We start from the raw sequence: 18,713 nt of genomic DNA on the forward strand, positions 1-18,713 counted from the left end.
ATATAGGAAACATCTTTTTTTCGCCCCTGCCTCTCCTGGACCTAGGTGCCTTATCAGCGGCCAGGGAAAGCTGGGAATACGACTCGGGAGCCAGGGACCTCCAGAGCCCGGACTTGCAGAGTCAGTCAGCCCTACAGAAGCTTCTTGAGTATGGGGGAAGCTCTTTGCATCAGCAGGCTGCTGCTTTCCACAAGCTGCTCACACAGTCCCCGCGTTTTGGCAACTCTGTAGGAGGAAGCTATCTAGAGCTGGCCAACACGGTGAGTCCTTTCTGGTTCAGAGAACACATCTTTAGGCCTGTGTGTATGCCAATACAAAATTTGAATTTTGAGCTCCAGGGGACATATTGGGTATTGTCTTTTTTATTGAGCTAAATGTTGTACCATTCCCAGCCTTGCCAATAATGTTAAGGGCTCCAAATACTTAAGATTGGTGACTTCACTCTCACTATTGAGAGCAGAGTGGTCGCCTAAAAAATGTTTTAAGTCTGTATGTTGTACAGATTTAATTACTAGAATATCCACAATGGCTTCACCACAGAATATTTTCTGGGACCAGACATTACAAGTCAATAGGATATAATTCTTTGTGTTCCCTAATTTGGGCTTTACTCGTTTGAAAAGCAAACAAGAAAATATTTCATTGAAAGTTTGATCATTGTTTCTGCTTGTACTTTAAAAACATATTCTGTTGAAAACTATGGAACAGCTTAGAATTCCATTATGCTTAGTTTAAACTTTTTTACCTCAGGATGAATTAGTACCGTGATGACCTTTGGGTGAAAAGCTGTTGTCTTCCCTTTTAAGCTAGAGCTGGGGAACGAGGTGGGTTGGCTGATGACCTGGGCCATGTTGGGGTGACGTGCAGACAGTTTATAAATTAGGGTTGCTATCTAGCCACTGTGTGAAAGGTCCGTAAACCTACCTTGCTTTTTGAAACTGACGTTTGAAACCAGAGGTGGTATAAGCATCTTGACAACTTCATTTACGTCTATTTACAATCTGCTTTGAGGTAGACTAGTGGTTTTCAGACTTTTTGTGTTTGAGGCATATTTTCTAATTCTGACATTTTTGGTGACGTGTTGGAAGGCACTAACGATCCTAAATACACAGCAAAAATTACAGTACAATCATCAGAGAAATCCCAATTAAAAGACATTCTGCAAAATACTTGACCAGTACTCTGTGAAATTGTCAAGGATATCGAAAGTAAGGAAAGTCTGAGAAAGAGAAACTCACAGCTAAAAGGAGCCTAAGAAGATCTGACAACTTCTTATTTGTGGTACCCTGGCTGGTACATCAGGTAAAAACTAAGGAAACCTGGATAAATTATGGATTTTAGTTAATAATAATTATCAGTATTGATTCATTAATTGTGACACTGTATCATAATCATGTAAGATATTCATAATAGGGGAAATTGGGCGTGAAGTATGTGAGAACTCTCTGTCCCATCTTTGCAACTTTTCTAAAAAATTTTTAAATATATTAAAAACATACACACACACAATCACTACTATGGTGTAACTATGTCTCATAAAACCTGTAAAAGAACCCATAGTTATTGCACTGTTTGCCACTTGGTCACCCTTCAAGGACATTCTTGCTCAGTTTGAGTAGAACTATTAACTCTCCTAATCTCATCTTCCTGTGTGCCCAGGAGACTAGGCAAGTAGCAGGAAATAAGTCATCTTTCTCTGTCATGGGCCTGGATTTAGGCTCTGCTTTTACAAATAATTTGCAGCAAGTTGAACTTTACTCTTTACTGTATCAGCTCAGCCTTTTTCAAGACAGACACTGATGTGGCAGTATGGGTTATAGCAAGAATCTATGTTACAGACTGATCAAAATTTAGTGGCCCCCCGCTCTGAAGGGTTCAGGGCTTGAGGCCCACCAGTTTTCTTCAGCAGACCTACTGGTGAAAACAGCAGGAGTTGGCTGTTTCCTACCTCTGCTTGACTTCTTGATTCTTTACCTTTCCAGAACTGCTTGGATTTTGTTCTGTTCTCCCTTCAATCCTGGTCAGCCCCTGGGCTTCCCACAGCCAGGTTCTCTTTTTGTATTATTGGTGAAGTTTTGGAACTGATGGAACCCTGCCTGTGATGACCTTTGCAGAGGCCAGTTTGAGAAACATTCCCCTTACATGTTGAGCACCCAGCCCATGCAGGAGTGTTCACTTTATTAAAAGTCATGACCGGGCTTCCCTGATGGCGTGGTGGTTGAGAGTCTGCCTGCCGATGCAGGGGACGTGGGTTCATGCCCCGGTCCAGGAAGATCCCACATGCCGCATAGCGGCTAGGCCCGTGAGCCATGGCTGCTGAGCCTGCGCATCCGGAGCCTGTGCTCTGCAACGGGAGAGGCCACAACAGTGAGAGGCCCGCATACCGCAAAAAAAAAAAAAAAAAAAGTCATGACCTGGGAATTCCCTGGCAGTCTAGTGGTTAGGACTCCACATTCTCACTGCGTAGAGCCCTGGTTCAATCCCTGGTCAGGGAACTAAAATCCCACAAGCCACACAGTACAGCCAAAAAAATAAATAAAAGTCATGACTCATATACTTACATTTGGCACACATTTCTGTATATATGTTCTTGATGAAAATAATCAATAAACAACCTAAAATAGTAATAGAAAAGTGTTTTATTTGAACCCAGCTGAGGACTATAGCTCAGAAGACAGCCTCTCAGATAGCTCCGAGGAACTGCCCTGGAGAAGCATGGTTTTCAGCGCAGTTTTATATCTTGTCAGAACAAAGAACATTAAACAAGTCAGGGATACATTCCTTCAAGATTAAAAAAAAAACAGATCAGCACGTACATAGCAAGTCAGCATGGTCTTGGCAGCTGGGAAGGGTGTCTTATCATTGAGGGGGTACTAGCGTTGGCGTCCCAGAAAGGGAGGCATTTAATCTTTATTTCTAACATAAACATTCTTTACTTCTGGCCCTTTTCTTTATTAATTAAAGCAGATGTACAGTATGTTTGATAGGCCACAAACAGGGTATTTTAGTTAGCATAAAATTCAGGTTAACTCATGTATAAGCCAGAATGACTTCTCCACAACTCAAAATGTGAAAATCTTTTTTATCAGTGTTATATGTCTATAAAAGCTTATAATGAACACATAATCAATGGTGGTGACCTATTCAGTAGTATTCATTAGAATACGTTGAATAAGTTTTTTTTTTTAAGTTATAACTCCACGAGTGAAGAAATAAAGTTGTACATTCTCACTTAAGGTGATCCTTGGTGAGAACCAGACCAAAATGCAAATGCAGGGACTTGCAATCTATGACGGTGATTATGTTCTTTATTTTCTCACTGAATTGAAAACGCACAATTTAAAAAATATATTTTATTGAAATATACATGATTTACAATGTTTTAATTTCTGCTGTACAGCTAAGTGATTCAGTTATACATATACATGCATTCTTTTTTATATTCTTTTCCATTATGGTTTATCACAGGATGTTGAATATAGTTCCCTGTGCTACACAGTAGGACCTTGTTGTTTATCCATCCTATATATACTAGTTTGCAACTGCTACCCCAGAACTTCCCCTCCATCCCTCCCCCATCCCCCCACCCCTTGGCAACCACAAGTCTGTTCTCTATGTCTGTGAGTCTGTTTCTGTTTCGTAGATATGTTCATTTTTGTTGTATTTTAGATTCCATATATAGGTGATATCATATGATATTGGTCTTCCTTTTTCTGACTTACTTCACTTAGTATGATAATCTCTAGTTGCATCCATGTTGGTGCAAGTGGCATTATTTTAACGGCTGAGTAATACTCCATTGTGTGTATATACTACATCTTTATTCATTCATCTGTCAATGGACATTTAGGTTGCTTCCATGTCTTGGCTATTGTAAATCGGGCTGCTATGAACATTGGGGTGCATGTATCTTTTAGAATTAGAGTTTTCATCCTTTCTGGATATATGCCCAGGAGTGAGATTACTGGATCATATGGCAACTCTATTTTTAGTTTTTTAAGGAACCCCCATACTGTTTTCCATAGTGGCTATACCATTTTACATTCCCACCAACAATGTAGGAGGGTTCCCTTTTCTCCACACCCTCTCTAGCATTTGTTACTTGTAGACATTTTAGTGATGGCCATTCTGACCGGTGTGAGGTGATACCTCATTGTAGTTTTGATTTGCATTTTTCTAATAATGAGCAGCTTTGAGCATCTTTTCATGTGCTTTTTGACTATCTGTATGTCTTCTTTGGAGAAATCTCTGTTTAAGTCTTCTGCCCATTTTTCAGTTGGGTTGTTTTTTTGTTGTTGTTATTGAGTTGCATGAACTGTTCGTATATTTTGGAAATTAAGCCCTTGTCGGTTACATTATTTGCAAATATTTCTCCCAGTCCATAAGTTGTCTTTTTGTTTTGTTTATGGTTTCCTTTGCGTACAAAAGCTTATAAGTTTGATTAGAGCCCATTTGTTTATTTTTACTTTTATGTCTGTGGCCTTGGGAGACTGACCAAGTCTCAGAGAATGTTTTGTCTATGTTTTTTTTAGGATTTTTATGGTGTCATGTCTTATGTTTAAGTCTTTAAGCCATTTTGAGTTTATTTTTGTGTATGGTGTGAGAGTGTGTTCTAACTTCATTGGTTTACAAGCAGCTGTCCAGCTTTCCCACTACTACTTGCTGAAGAGACTGTCTTTTCTCCTTTGTATGTTCTTGCCTCCCTTGTCAAAGATTAATTGTCCAGGGGCTTCCCTGGTGGCGCAGTGGTTGAGAGTCCGCCTGCCGATGCAGGGAACACGGGTTCGTGCCCCGGTCTGGGAGGATCCCACAGGCCGCAGAGCGGCTGGGCCTGTAAGCCATGGCCGCTGAGCCTACACGTCCAGAGCCTGTGCTCCACAACGGGAGAGGCCACAACAGTGAGAAACCCACGTAACGCAAAAAAAAAAAAAAAAAAAATTAATTGTCCATAGGTGTGTGGGTTTATTTCTGGGCTCTCTATTCTTTTCCATTGATCCATATGTCTGTTTTTGTGCCAGTACCACACTGTTTTGATTATTGTAGCTTTGTAGTACTGTCTGAGGTCTGGGAGAGTTATGCCCCCTACTTTGTTCTTTTTCCTCAGGATTGCTTTGTCAATTCTGGGTCTTTTATGTTTCCATATAAATTTTAGGATTATTTGTTCTAGTTCTGTGAAAAATGTCATAGGTAATTTGATGGGATCGCATTAAATCTGTATATTGCTTTGGGTAATATTGCCATTTTAACAATATTTATTCTTCCAATCCAAGAGCATGGGATATCTTTACATTTCTTTGAATAATCTTCAGTTTCCTTTATTAATGTTTTGTAGTTCTCAGCATACAAATCTTTCACCTCTTTGGTCAGGTTTAGTCCTAAGTATTTTATTTTTTTGATGTGATTTTAAAACAAATAGTTTGTTTACATTCCCTTCTGATATTTCATTGTTAGTGGAAAATACACAACTTAAAAATATGATTTAAACTGATAGACCCTTGATAACTCCTTGGACCCTGTGGTAAAGGGACTTTTGAACCCCAATTCTTCATCCTTTCCTATATCTTCACTGTTTGTCATGTGACTTTGGTGTCTTCCTGTCAAATATGTGAGAAATAATAAAAGATTGTTGTTTTAACTATTGTGTTTAGGGTGGTTTGTTTCATGGCAATAGTTGACTCAGGGTCTGCTCACAGTGGTCCACGGAGCCCAGATTGAGAAATACCCCTTATAAGTGGCTAAAGAAAGCAAATAGCCTCTCTAAAGTGCACACTTGGGCAATCCCTTCACTTATAAAACCATATTAAAAGTAATTTATGTTCCTTCTAGAACAAATCCTGAACTAATACAATTAGATTCTGGGGTTTGGGTTTTTTTTTTTTTAAAGTAGCTACTAAGAGCAAAAGGCATTTTATTGGTGCCCAGTTAGGAGACAAGAAGCACACACTAATTCACACAGGGAAAGTTTAACATAAAAAGTGATTAACTAGTAGCAGGGGATTACCTACTGAGGAGTCAGGAAAATCTAGTGAATACAGGAATAGTACACATGAAGAGCAGTCACTTCCTCTAAAACTGAGTCAAGTACCCAAGGAAGGAATATATTTGGAAGAGGGCCTCCCTCCACCCAGGGCTGGGATTCAGACCCCCTTGACAAGGAGTGGCTGGTACCCACTGGACGGCAGAGAAATTCCCTGAGATGCCGTGGGCCAGGGTTGGCAGCAGGAAGCCAGCTCTCTGGAGTGTCGGCCCAGCTGGCTGGGATGCCACCCACTGGCGCATCACTGAGAAAGTGCCCACAGAGGAATTCACTGGGAGGCTGCCTACCAGAGTGGTAGCAAAACCCCCCAAGAAGTGCCCTAAATGGTGGCACTGAAACATACTGGGGATGAGTGCCACTGCATGTCCTGTGCTACTGGCCTTGGGAAGAGTCCCGAAGAACCAGCATTCCCTTTCTCCCCCAGTGGCGCTCCAGTGCCTCTGCTGACAGGGGACAAATGTCCATCTTCAGGATCATAAAGCAGGGCAAGGAAAGATGGGTTTGGAGATGAGAGAGGTAAACTGATAACTGGCACAGGCATTTTTAACATTGAGAAGCTTCTGATAGCATCCTACACAAGATTTACCTTTCTAAGCATCCCTTCTTTTCTTCTACTACCGAATACCTGTCTTCTTCTCCTTCTGCCAGACACAGTGCCTATTATGACTTTGAGGCTTAACACACTGTTTAAAATGCAAAGGCAACAAGATGATGTTGTGCATAGAAACTTGTGCCAATTAGAGTTTTATCTGAGAAGCAGAATGGCTAACCATGATATAGAATAAAGGATCTACAGAAACAGACTCACAGACATAGAGAATAGACTTGTGATTGCCAAGGGAGAGGAGTGGTGGTGGAAGGATGGATTGGGAGTTTGGGATTAGCAGATGCAAACTATTATATATAGGATGGATAAACAACAAGGTCCTACTGTATAGCACAGGGAACTATATTCAATATCCTGAGATAAACCAGAATGGAAAAGAATATATATATGTATAACTGAATCACTTTGCTGTACAGCAGAAATTAATGCAACATTGTAAATCAACTATAATTCAATTAAAAAAAAGAATAAAGGATCTATGGTGAAGCAATCTATGCAGGCTGTTGTTCTGCGTCTGTGTTGAGTCTAAAGTTACTCTAGGTCTATCAGATCAGCAGATAAGAAGGAAAGCTGGATGTAGAGGACAGCAGGACAAGTGCGAATGCATGAACACAAATTGAGACCCCATGAGGACAAACTGGAACCCACTTCTATCTCTGAACCATGTCCAACCCTGATGCTGTGGATGACCCACAGGAGAACTGGCACCCATTATCAGGGAACCACACACACATCTAGCCCGGGACTCAGAGAAGCTGAAGGAGGTGGCCTTGGGAAGTTGGAGTTGCTACAAGTCTGATTCACCAAGGAGGAAAACAGCAGATTGGCAACAACTTTCAGAGCATAAATAGTATGACTTCTTCACTGCCACCTCTGGCCTTCACATGGAGTGTCTCTCATGTCCAGACAGAACCATACAGGAAACAGAACTCTGGGAAACATAGTTCCAGCTTAGCTAAGTTGACTTAGCACCACAGAGCAGCAGAGAAACTGCCAGTGCAATCTGTACTGTATTCCTAAAACTATCAGCAAAACAAAATGAAACACTTTGGTTTAGTAGAGAAGAGATGCAGTGGAAAGGATATACTGCCTGTTTGCTGATGGATTTTCTCTCCAAAGATTTGTATTTCAGAGAAGAGTGCAAGTATAAATTATAATGTTATAGATTCTAAGTAGTGACATATTTAAGTATTATAAAGCATAAAACACAGCTGAAGTTTTATTTTCTAGCTACAACCCTGATAAATTACTGAACAAAGTATCAGTTTCTTCATAGATTCTTGCAGTCATGCTACTTGGTTTTTTAAGTATTTATTACCAGGTTTATTAATTTGTGTTAAGAAAAATATTGATAGTTCATTGATAATGATTAATTATGACTGATTATACTAGAAAAGAAGTCATGTACAAGATATAAAGTATTTGATTTACAATAGCCAGGACATGGAAGCAACTTAAGTGTCCGTCGACAGATGAATGGATAAAGAAGATGTGGCACATATATACAATGGAATATTACTCAGCCATAAAAAGAAACTAAATTGAGTTATTTGTAGTGAGGTGGATGGACCTAGAGACTGTCATACAGAGTGAAGTAAGTCAGAAAGAGAAAAACAAATACCGTATGCTAACACATATATATGGAATCTAAAAAAAAAAAAAAAAAAGGTTCTGAAGAACCTAGGGGCAGCACAGGAATAAAGATGCAGACATAGAGAATGGACTTGAGGACACGGGGAGAGGGAAGGGTAAGCTGGGACGAAGTGAGAGAGAGACATGGACATATATACACTACCAAATGTAAAATAGGTAGCTAGTGGGAAGCAGTCGCATAGCATAGGGAGATCAGCTTGGTGCTTTGTGACCACCTAGAGGGGTGGGATAGGGAGGGTGGGAGGGAGACGTAAGAGGGAGGGGATCTGGGGATATACGTATATATATATAGCTGATTTACTTTGTTATACAGCAGAAACTAACACACCACTGTAAAGCAATTATATTCCAATAAAGATGTTAAAAAAAGATACAACAGGATTATTATATTTGAAAAAAAATAAAAATAAAAGCTGCCTTGGGGATCATGTGAACTCAAAATAAAGCTCAACTTTTAGATGAAACAGAAAAGCTATAAAGTATTTGAACCAATATAGAAAGCTGATGAAAAGTTAAAGTCGTCATTTGTCTCCCCATGTCTTCACCAATTTTTTTATGTATCCCTTATTTGCTTTTAATATAAGGAACTTTCCATTTCTTCTTTGGTAGTATTAATTACTGTGATGCTAATGATCCTAATATAATGCTGTGATCATTACGGTACTTGCCAAACTTGGGATTCCCATATTGAAACCTTTGGTCAAGAGGATGTGTCCTGTCTTTGTGGTCAGAGCAAGGCTGATTGTTCTGTCAGCACCCTCTTCTGGACATTGTTCAGAATCAATGAACAGGAAATTCTTAAGCATAGGGCATGCTTATCAACTTTGGGATTTTCAGGAAATTAAGACAGTACAAATGAAATATTGGATTTTTTTTTTTGAAATATTGGATTTTTGAGAGTAGCTACGGATAGGTCTAGAATATAGGGTTGATAAAAAAATTTCTTCAGAATCTTGAATTGTCACTTCCAAATGATTGAAACTGAATTTCAAAATAAATCATCAAGGAGTTTGAAAATTCTTAAAGAGTTGTCAAAAATTTGGAAATGGAAGATTACTGGTTACCCTTTCAAAGTCATATTAGAGCTCCTTACAAGTCATCTGAGGCTACAGGAGATGTAACCTCGTTTGGCTTACCGTTTATGAATGGAGGGTAGCAGAATATACCACCCCAAATATGACTACAGGAGTTCAGTGCATGCCACTCTAAAATATGTCATTTTGGCGTTTTGATTATTTTGAGCTGCTGGCACTTGGAAAACCATAAATACAGGGAGAGGCTTTCTCTGAATTCCCCTTATCTGCCTAAAGACTGATCCTTCAGAAGGAACTCAGATGTCATAGATCCCCTTCCAGGAGTTTCATCAACCAGGGAAGATTGACTTCTTTCAAAGGAGAGGAGAATAGAAGTCAACACCACACCCTCACAGACTTTGTCACAGATGATCACACCTCCCACCTATTCTTCTAAGGGCCCATTCATCTTTCCTAAAAATCATTTACTCTCCCCTAAGAGTCTTACATTCCCCAACCCTTTCCCTATTAAGATGGTATTTAATCCTGAATTCTAAGCCACCTTGGGGAGGTACTCTTCCCCCCCGCCACCCGCACCTCCGCCCCGCTGGGTTTCTCTCAGGTACACATGAGGTATACATATTAGTAAACTCGTTTATTTTTCTCTTGTTAATCTTTTATCATAGAGTCTCAGCTAGGAATTTAGGGGGTAGAGGGAAAATTTTTTTCCTCCCCTACACTGTTAGTTAGGGTCCAGACTCTTCAAATGTGGATGTTAATTTGCAGAAGGTTGATAAATTATCAGTGGTTTTGATAGAGATACAAATTATTTTTGTTGGCAGAAAGGATAACCTTTTGTTAACAGACAACTGTTACATTTTACTTGCCCTGGTGAGACATTAACCGGTTTTGTAACTGCCATCTTATTCCGGCATTCTTTTTCTTCTCCCCCTTCTGTGAATCAGCTTTATTCTTCTGGGTCCCTCAATGAATTAAATAAATCTTAAGAAAAATGCTTACCCTATATTTATATGAAAGTCCTGTTTTTCCTTTTATGAAAATTATACTTCAACACTGTGTTCTTTTTCTGTTTGCTTACTGCTAGTGAAAATAGAGAAGTAGATAGGAGTTAACAAATGAAGCACTTTACAAGGGTCGTTTCTGTGTAAATTACCTTGTTACCCGTAGATTAGGCAGGCCCAGCCAGTCTCTTACTGACTCTCCCTTTCTCATTTATTTTATAGGACTTTAGATCCTTTCATTCTTCTTTGTCTTCCATCCTCACCTCCACACACAGCAACCTCACCTCCTTTCTTTGAAAAAAATCCCCCCACATGGCCCTACCCCCATGTCTTAGGTCCTGAAGCTGGTACTTCCTGTAAAGGAATAGAAAGAAATATAGGGTCCTGTAAGTTCTTTATCTCCAAAGAAATTCATTACATCCGCAGGGCAACTAGGAACTGGTAGCATCAAGCTCTGCCGGGTTTTATAAACAAGTCACCTTGGTTCAATCCTTGGTCAGTATGAAGGAGAGTATGGGTGTATATGCAAAGCTATCATTTTAGCTCACACTTCTGTTAAGTATGCAGCATGAAAGCATAAGGAAGTTGCCCCCCTACCCCCTGCAACAAAAGGGATGAGAAAGGAAGATTTCTCTGGATATTTATTTGCCTTGTGGGAGATTTCCACAATTGTACAGAGATGATTTATTATGGTGTATTCTAATTCTTCACAAAGATTGAGTTATTAAAAGTCTTCACAAATAATTTTTAATGTCTAAGATACTCGGCAGTCATAAATTTGAGATTAAGCTCTAACATCATATTGAAATGATAATACTCTTTTGGAGAAGAACTTTAAATTTGACAAAGGTCTTTATTTATGAAAATGAAGATGCTGTTTAAGGATTGTTGCTGTTACTATTATTGCTATTAATATTATAAAACCTGCAGATGCAGGGTCTGTGGTTTACGTTCTGGGTTTTTTTCTGGAGAGCCTCTCTGTTCTTGGTTAGAGGAATCTGAGCTTACTCTTACTTTTTTCCCACTCCTCTTAGCTTAGCTTCTGTTTCCTCCATGTCTTTGTCACAAATGGAAGAACTGACTAACATATATAATGGCCTGAGGAATCCCTTTCTTCCTCACCTATAGTCTGTTCAGACTGTGAAGAGATAATATGACCCTGTTTTTACCAACAAGTTATCATCAACAAGGCATACAAAAAGCAGGCACACCACCCTTCAGAAGCTTTTTTTAAATTTTTTTTTAATTTTTTTATTTTTATTTTTTTTTTGCGGTACGCGGGCCTCTCACTCTTGTGGCCTCTCCCGCTGCGGAGCACAGGCTCCGGACGCGCAGGCTCAGCGGCCATGGCTCACGGGCCCAGCTGCTCCGCGGCATGTGGGATCCTCCCAGACTGGGGCACGAACCCGCGTCCCCTGCATCGGCAGGCGGACTCTCAACCACTGCGCCACCAGAGAAGCCCCCAGAAGCTTTTAATCTTGGGAATGACCAGAGTACCCACACAGCAGATCCTCATACTACTAGGAACAATTGCTCCCAGACATTGCAATTTCATGGCCTGATAACACTTCAGAAGATTGAAACTTGCCAAATTTTTATGTTGCTAAAAATCAAAAGCCAATCTATCTACTATCCAGTATCACTATCTACTGTCATTTCATAAAAGAAAGGACTTTTTAGCAACCAAAGATAGGTAGTTATCTCTAGATAAGTAAATAAATGAAAAGATACATTTAACATCATGGAAGAAATCACAATTGTTCTTGTTTTTAACATTTCTTCACGAACTGATGGGAGTAGCTAAGGATGTGGACTTTAGCACCACACATCGTGCCCTTAGGTCTGACTTCGGACAAGTCATTTAGCCTCTTTTAGCATCCGCATTAAGGAAATTAGGAATAGTAATACCTTCCTCATATGGTTGTCATGGGAACTAAATGGATAATGCATATAAAGTGTTTAATACAATGCGTCATGCAAATAGATGCTCTGTAAACGGTAGTGGTTGTTATGGCTCTTTCCCCCAGCTCATTATCAGAAACAAATTTTTGAGAGTTACTTACAAGTGGATTCATTTGGGGTACAATTTGGAAACAGAAATGTAAAAATTGTGAAGAAAGGAGATCTTCCAAGAAGATTTAGAGATATTTATTGAGCACTTTTTTATGAGCTAGGAGCTGTCTCAAAGATATCGTTAAAAATTATAGTAAATGCACTTGTACATAGGATATTTTTGGAAATCAGATCGTGAAAAAGCATAATATTATAATTCCTACCTAGAGATAAAAGGGCCCTTAAAAAAAACCCTAGTCTAACCTCTCACTTGAAGAATGGGGGCATGGAGTCCCAGATCAAACTATCTGCTAATGCTAATGTTACACAGGGAGAAGGAGAAGGGAGACTAGAGGGCAGGTGTCCTGACAGCCCTGCACCGACACCACCATGCCCCTGCCATTGGCAGGAGAAGAAGCAGCTGCTGGTGGGAGACGAGGGACCCTTGCATCTCTCCTTACCATATTTGCTATTGGACGCTGGGTCACTCTTCTGCCCTGCTGGGTGGTATCTTTATCCTCAAGTCTCTTTCATGAGCTGATGTTCAGCCAGGACACTCTAGTGCAGACAACCATTTGTTCAAATCTTGGCATACTTCTATGCCAGGCCCACTCCTCTCCTGGCTACCTGGTCTCCTCTCTCAGGAGGCCCCTGCCTCCCCATGATTCAACCTCTAAGGGGTGAATGCTGGCCCTGCAGGGGCCCCAGCACCGCTGCCAGCTGGCATCTTGCAAGCGTCCATTCTGTATGCCAGTGGCTGTGCCACACCGTTTGTCAAATATTTTTAATACCTCTTCTGTCCTTTGGGCAGTCTGTTGGACTGAAAACAATAAATCCATTTTTAGGGCCTGATAAGAGTGTGGGAACAGATAGTAAGGTAGTAGGAAGCCATCAAATCTCACTCTCTTAATAATTTACATTATTTTAAAATGATTCTGCTGGATAGTTCAACAGGGGTTCAAGTTTTATTCTGTTTTCTACTGTCTTTGGGGTAAAGATATCTGATTTACCAGGACAAAGGTATTTTGCAAATCTTAAAGTACACACTAGAGGGCAGTGGCCCCATACCTAGACACCTGACAATTTCCACTGTCTGCATTTCTCTGGCCTTCCTGTGTGTAGGGGAGGGAGAGGGGAGTCTCCTCCACATCTTATAAATGCCGTTTACGCCTGAAGTGTTTTCTGAAAATAGACCAGCTGCTTGGCAGCACCCTGTCATTCCTTGTTGTTTCTTTTCCATTCTGCTTCCAATGGTTTATCTCAGTGGGGTTTTAATAACAGAGTTATATTAACATCTTAATGATCTTTCTTTTTTCTAAACACAAGGCGAAGGAGAGATAGGAAAGATACATTCCTAATTTGGAGTATTAACGTTTTCTATCTTTGCATCTTTGTGAATAAAGTCATGAATTAAGAATGAGGAAGAAGAAAGGTACAGTGAGGTGTTATTGTATATTGCAAATGCAGAGGCTAAAACCATTTATGTGAGTCTGCAGAGCTGCCCCCGTCCCCATAATAACTAAGGAGAATCATGTTTCAGCTCAGCTTTACCTCTCCTGCCTACTTCTAAGCAGGAGAGAGTCCTGCTCACTGGGAGAGGCAAAGCTGACCGGTATATTCAAGAGCAGGGCTGGGGTGAGGGGACTGAGAGATAGTAGAGCCACTACGCCTGTGGTTGCAGAGCTCTGGGCTAGCAAAGAGAGAAGTTCCAGTGCAGCTGAATAGTGTAATGAAGTTCCAGAGGAAAACAAAGGGACATTGAGAGGTATGTCAGTGGGTTATTTATGCATCTGCCTTTGATGGAATCTGAGGAACCTAAATAAAGGATTTGATTTATTTTTAATTACTTTTGGTTGTTGGACTGTTTCTTTGAAAAGAATAACCCTCTAAAACTGGATTATGTGAGTCCCTTAATTTATAGGCATATCTCAGAGCTATTGCAGTTCCAGACCACTGCAATAAAGCAAGTATCAGAATTAAGTGAATCACATGAATGTTTTGGTTTCCCAGTGCATATAAAAGTTAACTTTACACTTTACTGTAGTCTATTAAATGTGCAATAGCATTAGGTCTAAAAAACCAATGTACATACCTTAATTAAAAAATACTTTATTGCTAGAAAGTGCTAACCATCACCTGAGCCTTCAGCAAGTCTTAGTAGTAACATCAAAGATCACTGATCACAGATCACATAACGAATATAATAATAACTTAAAAGTTTAAAATATTGCCAGAATTACCAAAATGTGGCACATAGAAACGAAGTGAGCAAATGCTGTTGGAAAAGTGGCACCTACAGACTTGTTGCCACAAACCTGCAATTTGTAAAAAATGCTGTATCTTTGAAGGGCAGTAAAGCAAAGCACCATCAAATGAGGTATGCCTGTATAAATGTTTTATATTGAATGAATTTGCAGCGGTTTGTTTTTGAATTTGTGAAATCTAAAGCAATTGTGTTCCTTTATATTTATTTTTAAGTGTTTGTTCACTAAGTTTACTCTTAAACACAGGAGGGAGATAAGATATGCTTCTTTGGATTCACCCAACCAGGTCTCGGTGGGAGAAGGAACACCTAGACCCTCGTAGCAGCCTGTGCTCTGCAACAGGCTGCGACATGGGACTCCCTCTGCATTTCTCTTGGTGTTGCTAATGTTTATTGAGCATTTACTGTATACTACATGTTGTGTTAAGTGTCTTGCATAGATTATCTTGCTTAATTCTCACAGCAACCTTATGCCATATGCATGGTTATGATCCCTGTTTTACAGATGAGGAACCTGAGGATTAGAGAGGCTGCCTGGGATGAAACAGTGAGGATGCAGCAGGCTGAGGTTTGAACTCAGGTTTGCCTGCCTCTGACCTTATAACCATCATTTATGTGCCCCTAAAGGACAGAGCAAAGCTGCAGGCAGTTCCATCATGAAATCATCCCTCCTGACCAACCTTACAGAGTGCAGTGCTACCTCACACACCCTGAACTGGGGATGGGCTCTTGATCTTTTTCCTTCAGAGGACAGAAATGATGCCCTGGCTGTTCTGGGGATAGCCTGGGCCACCACACACACACACAGAGACACTGGTTAGGTTTTCATTTCTCTGACTTTATATGACATTGTCACTGGAGAATAATTAAAACTCCTGGTGGATTTATGTTGGGGCCTCCTGACACGGTTATGTAGGTACTTATGCTGAGATGGCAGGGGAGATCAGCATTAAATGCTGAGAGAAATGCTCCTGCCATTTTGATGCAGTTAGAGGCATCTATCAAAGATGCATTTGGAACCCAGAAACCTCAATCTTGTTGCCAAGAATGCTGTAGGCTTTCTTCAGCTAGACTTAAAGGTGGAGAGAAAAAGGAGTTAGTGGAAACAGAGGCGGACCCCACCTTAACTTGACAGTAGATTCTTCAGGGGCAGAGGAGTCATCCCTTGCCCAGTCCTGTCTCCTTTGGTCTTTGAGGTAATAGTCCTTGTGCCACAGATGAAGGCAAAACCTTCCTGTAGAGACAGAAGCAGGTAGAAGGACTTATGTGTCCGTACTATTACTACTAATCATAATTGGTCACGTTTGTTAAGTGTTTATTATGTGCTGGATATTGATGAAAGGGCCTTGCCTGTATCATCTCATCTACTCCTTAGATGGTCAACCCCTCTTTCAAGCTTGACCCCTCCCCCAACTATCACTTACTCTGCTATTTATTTCTTCCAGGGGAGGGAGAAGGTACTGCTTATTTGTAACATTGGCATTCATACAAGCTCAAGAAGTAAACGTTGCCAATGACTAAGGCACGAAAGGATCAGCAGATCTATGAATTAGGGTGTCAATTACACTTCCACTGAGAAGAATAATTTGCTAGTTTTTAGATTTTATTTCATGTTTACAGACATCAGTATGTTGTATACTAAAATAATAATAATAATAATTAGTAGTAGTAGTCATATTGTAATAACCCAAACGTCAGCTGCCCCTTTGTCCTTCAGTTTCAGCATCTGTGCTATCTCTGGTTTTGCCCCATTGCAACCCAGATTTGGAACCCAGAGAGAAGAATCTATGATCATAAAAGAATTGGTGAGCAATTTTGATTTTAGAAAGGGAAGAAGTCATGGAGGAGATCTATTATCACACCACCGCCCCACACACACACCCCTCTTGTTAAGCAAGGAGCCTAAGTCCATATTAGGCACCTCTGTCCTCTAGAGACCCTCTCTGTCCCAGATCTGAGGCTTTTCTCTCTATGATCTACACCCTTCTCCCCCAGCAGTGCCCTTGCTCACTCTTCTCTATGTCCTTCTTTTTCTTAGGTGGGATGCAAATTGCTCTCCTAATAGGTTATAGTTTATAAACCATCTTTTGTTACTAAACATGTCCTTAGCATCTTATGCTTCCACCTTCGTGGTTTTGAGGTGTTCCTTACAAAGAAACTCCTTACAAGAAATTCTAGGATATTACATTTTCATTCCATTATAGAAATCAGCATTACTAAGACAGAATTCTTAAATGAGGGACTATTTACAGAATCTTAATTCTAAATAGTCTGATATAGTCCAACCCAATTCAGATATCTTACATTTAACAATACTTGAAGGAGTTCATTAGCATGGGAATTTATGAAGATGACAAAAATAGTGTTGGGAATGACCAAATCCATACTCTGTAGTGAGAACCATAGAAAATTCTCTATAAACTTAATATGGGGACTTCCCTGGTGGCGCAGTGGTTAAGAATCCACCTGCCAGTGTAGGGGACAGGGGTTCAAGCCCTGGTCCAGGAAGATCCCACATGTCACGGAGAAACTAAGCCCGTGTGGCACAACTGCTGAGCCTGTGCTCTAGAGCCCACGAACCACAACTACTGAGCCCACGTGCCACAACTGCTGAAGCCCTCACGCCTAGAGCCCATGGCTCCGCAACAAGAGAAGCCACCGCAATGAGAAGCCCACGCACTGCAACGAAGAGTAGTCCCCACTCCCCACAACTAGAGAAAGCCCGTGAGGAGCAACGAAGACCCAACGCAGCAAAAAACAAACCAACAAACTTAATATGGCACCAAAATGATGTATAAATAATACATGGTGATTTCTATAATAATCATACTTCCCCTTTACTATGAAACCAGATGTAACCTTTAAACAGGCAGTCCTGGTTCTGGCTGGGTTCTTCTGTGGGCCCATATTACTCATGTCCCTAGTTTTGACTCATAGTTAGCTATGAGAAATTCAAACCATATCACATTCAAACACATCTCCACTTGTGTCCACTAATGGATTTAATCAAGACAAAACATCTAATTTACAACCAAAGGCGTAAATGGAACCCTAATTCATGTATTTGCTCATTGCCTTCCCTCTCCCGCCCTGCCCCCCACACACCCAGAGGCATCTCAGGTTACCTTTTTATAATGCAGTCCAAATTCCCAATTTCACCACAGCTTTCCAGAGTTTAGATACATTAATATCATGTCTCTGTTAGACCCTGTTGGCTAAAAATATTTCCAAAGAATCCAAACAGGTAACTGTAGTATCAGAGTGGTAAAACCATATCAGAGTTGGCTATGGATGGATGTTTAAAAATTCCTGTGAAATTTAACTGTAGTGGCTCCTTTTTAAGCAAAATACATGTTTATGCTCTTAAAAGTTGAATCTGCCTTCAAATTAATTAAACCTCAATTAGAACAGCATCATGCATGGTAATACTTTCCATTAAGTAAATGGATTTTAGTTGTTCAGTAAAATATTGAAGATTAACACTGAGATTTAAGTTTTCCTGGGCTTACAGCACTCATGATTCTGGGCGATTGCCTAAGATAGCAGCAAAAGACTTTTCAGGGAAGTCCAAGGAATAATATGAGAATAAGGATGGCTAATGTCCAGAAGTGGAAGAATTTTTACTTAAAACTTGGACTTGGTTCATTAGAAATATGAGAGAAACTTAGGCAACCAGGACAACCAGAATTTAATATGTTTGTCTAGATAGGTTTTGTTTTGAGGTTGAAAATTCAGTTTGAACATACTTATTGTATGAATTACTAGTACTGACCCTACAATATATTATAAAGGGGAGTTGTTGACTAGGATTTGTGGTGAGAAGGAACCTCTTTTTCCTATCCCCTATACCTTATTTATCTTAATGTGAAGTATAAAAATGGTGTGAGAACCCTCTACAAAGGGAACAGTCCTCCAGAGAAAGACAAATATGATATGATATCACTTATATGTGGAATCTAAAAAAATGTTACAAATGAACTTATATACAAAACATAGATAGACTCACAGACATTGAAAACAAACTTATGGTTACTAAAGGGGAAAAGCGGGGGAGGGATAAATTGGG

At 40.2% G+C, this 18,713-nt stretch overlaps 1 protein-coding gene across 1 annotated transcript in view; it reads left to right on the plus strand.

Moving 5' to 3' along the window:
• The window catches only part of MCC (MCC regulator of WNT signaling pathway), a 426,733-nt gene that overhangs the window by 104,320 nt on the left and 303,700 nt on the right, over positions 1–18,713 (plus strand). The window contains exon 3 of the mRNA XM_019940817.3: positions 46–260. Coding sequence (XP_019796376.3) covers positions 46–260 — 215 coding nt within the window. The remainder of the gene's footprint in view (positions 1–45; positions 261–18,713) is intronic.

The sequence above is a fragment of the Tursiops truncatus genome, chromosome 3, assembly GCF_011762595.2.
Source record: "Tursiops truncatus isolate mTurTru1 chromosome 3, mTurTru1.mat.Y, whole genome shotgun sequence".
Lineage (NCBI taxonomy): Eukaryota > Metazoa > Chordata > Mammalia > Artiodactyla > Delphinidae > Tursiops > Tursiops truncatus.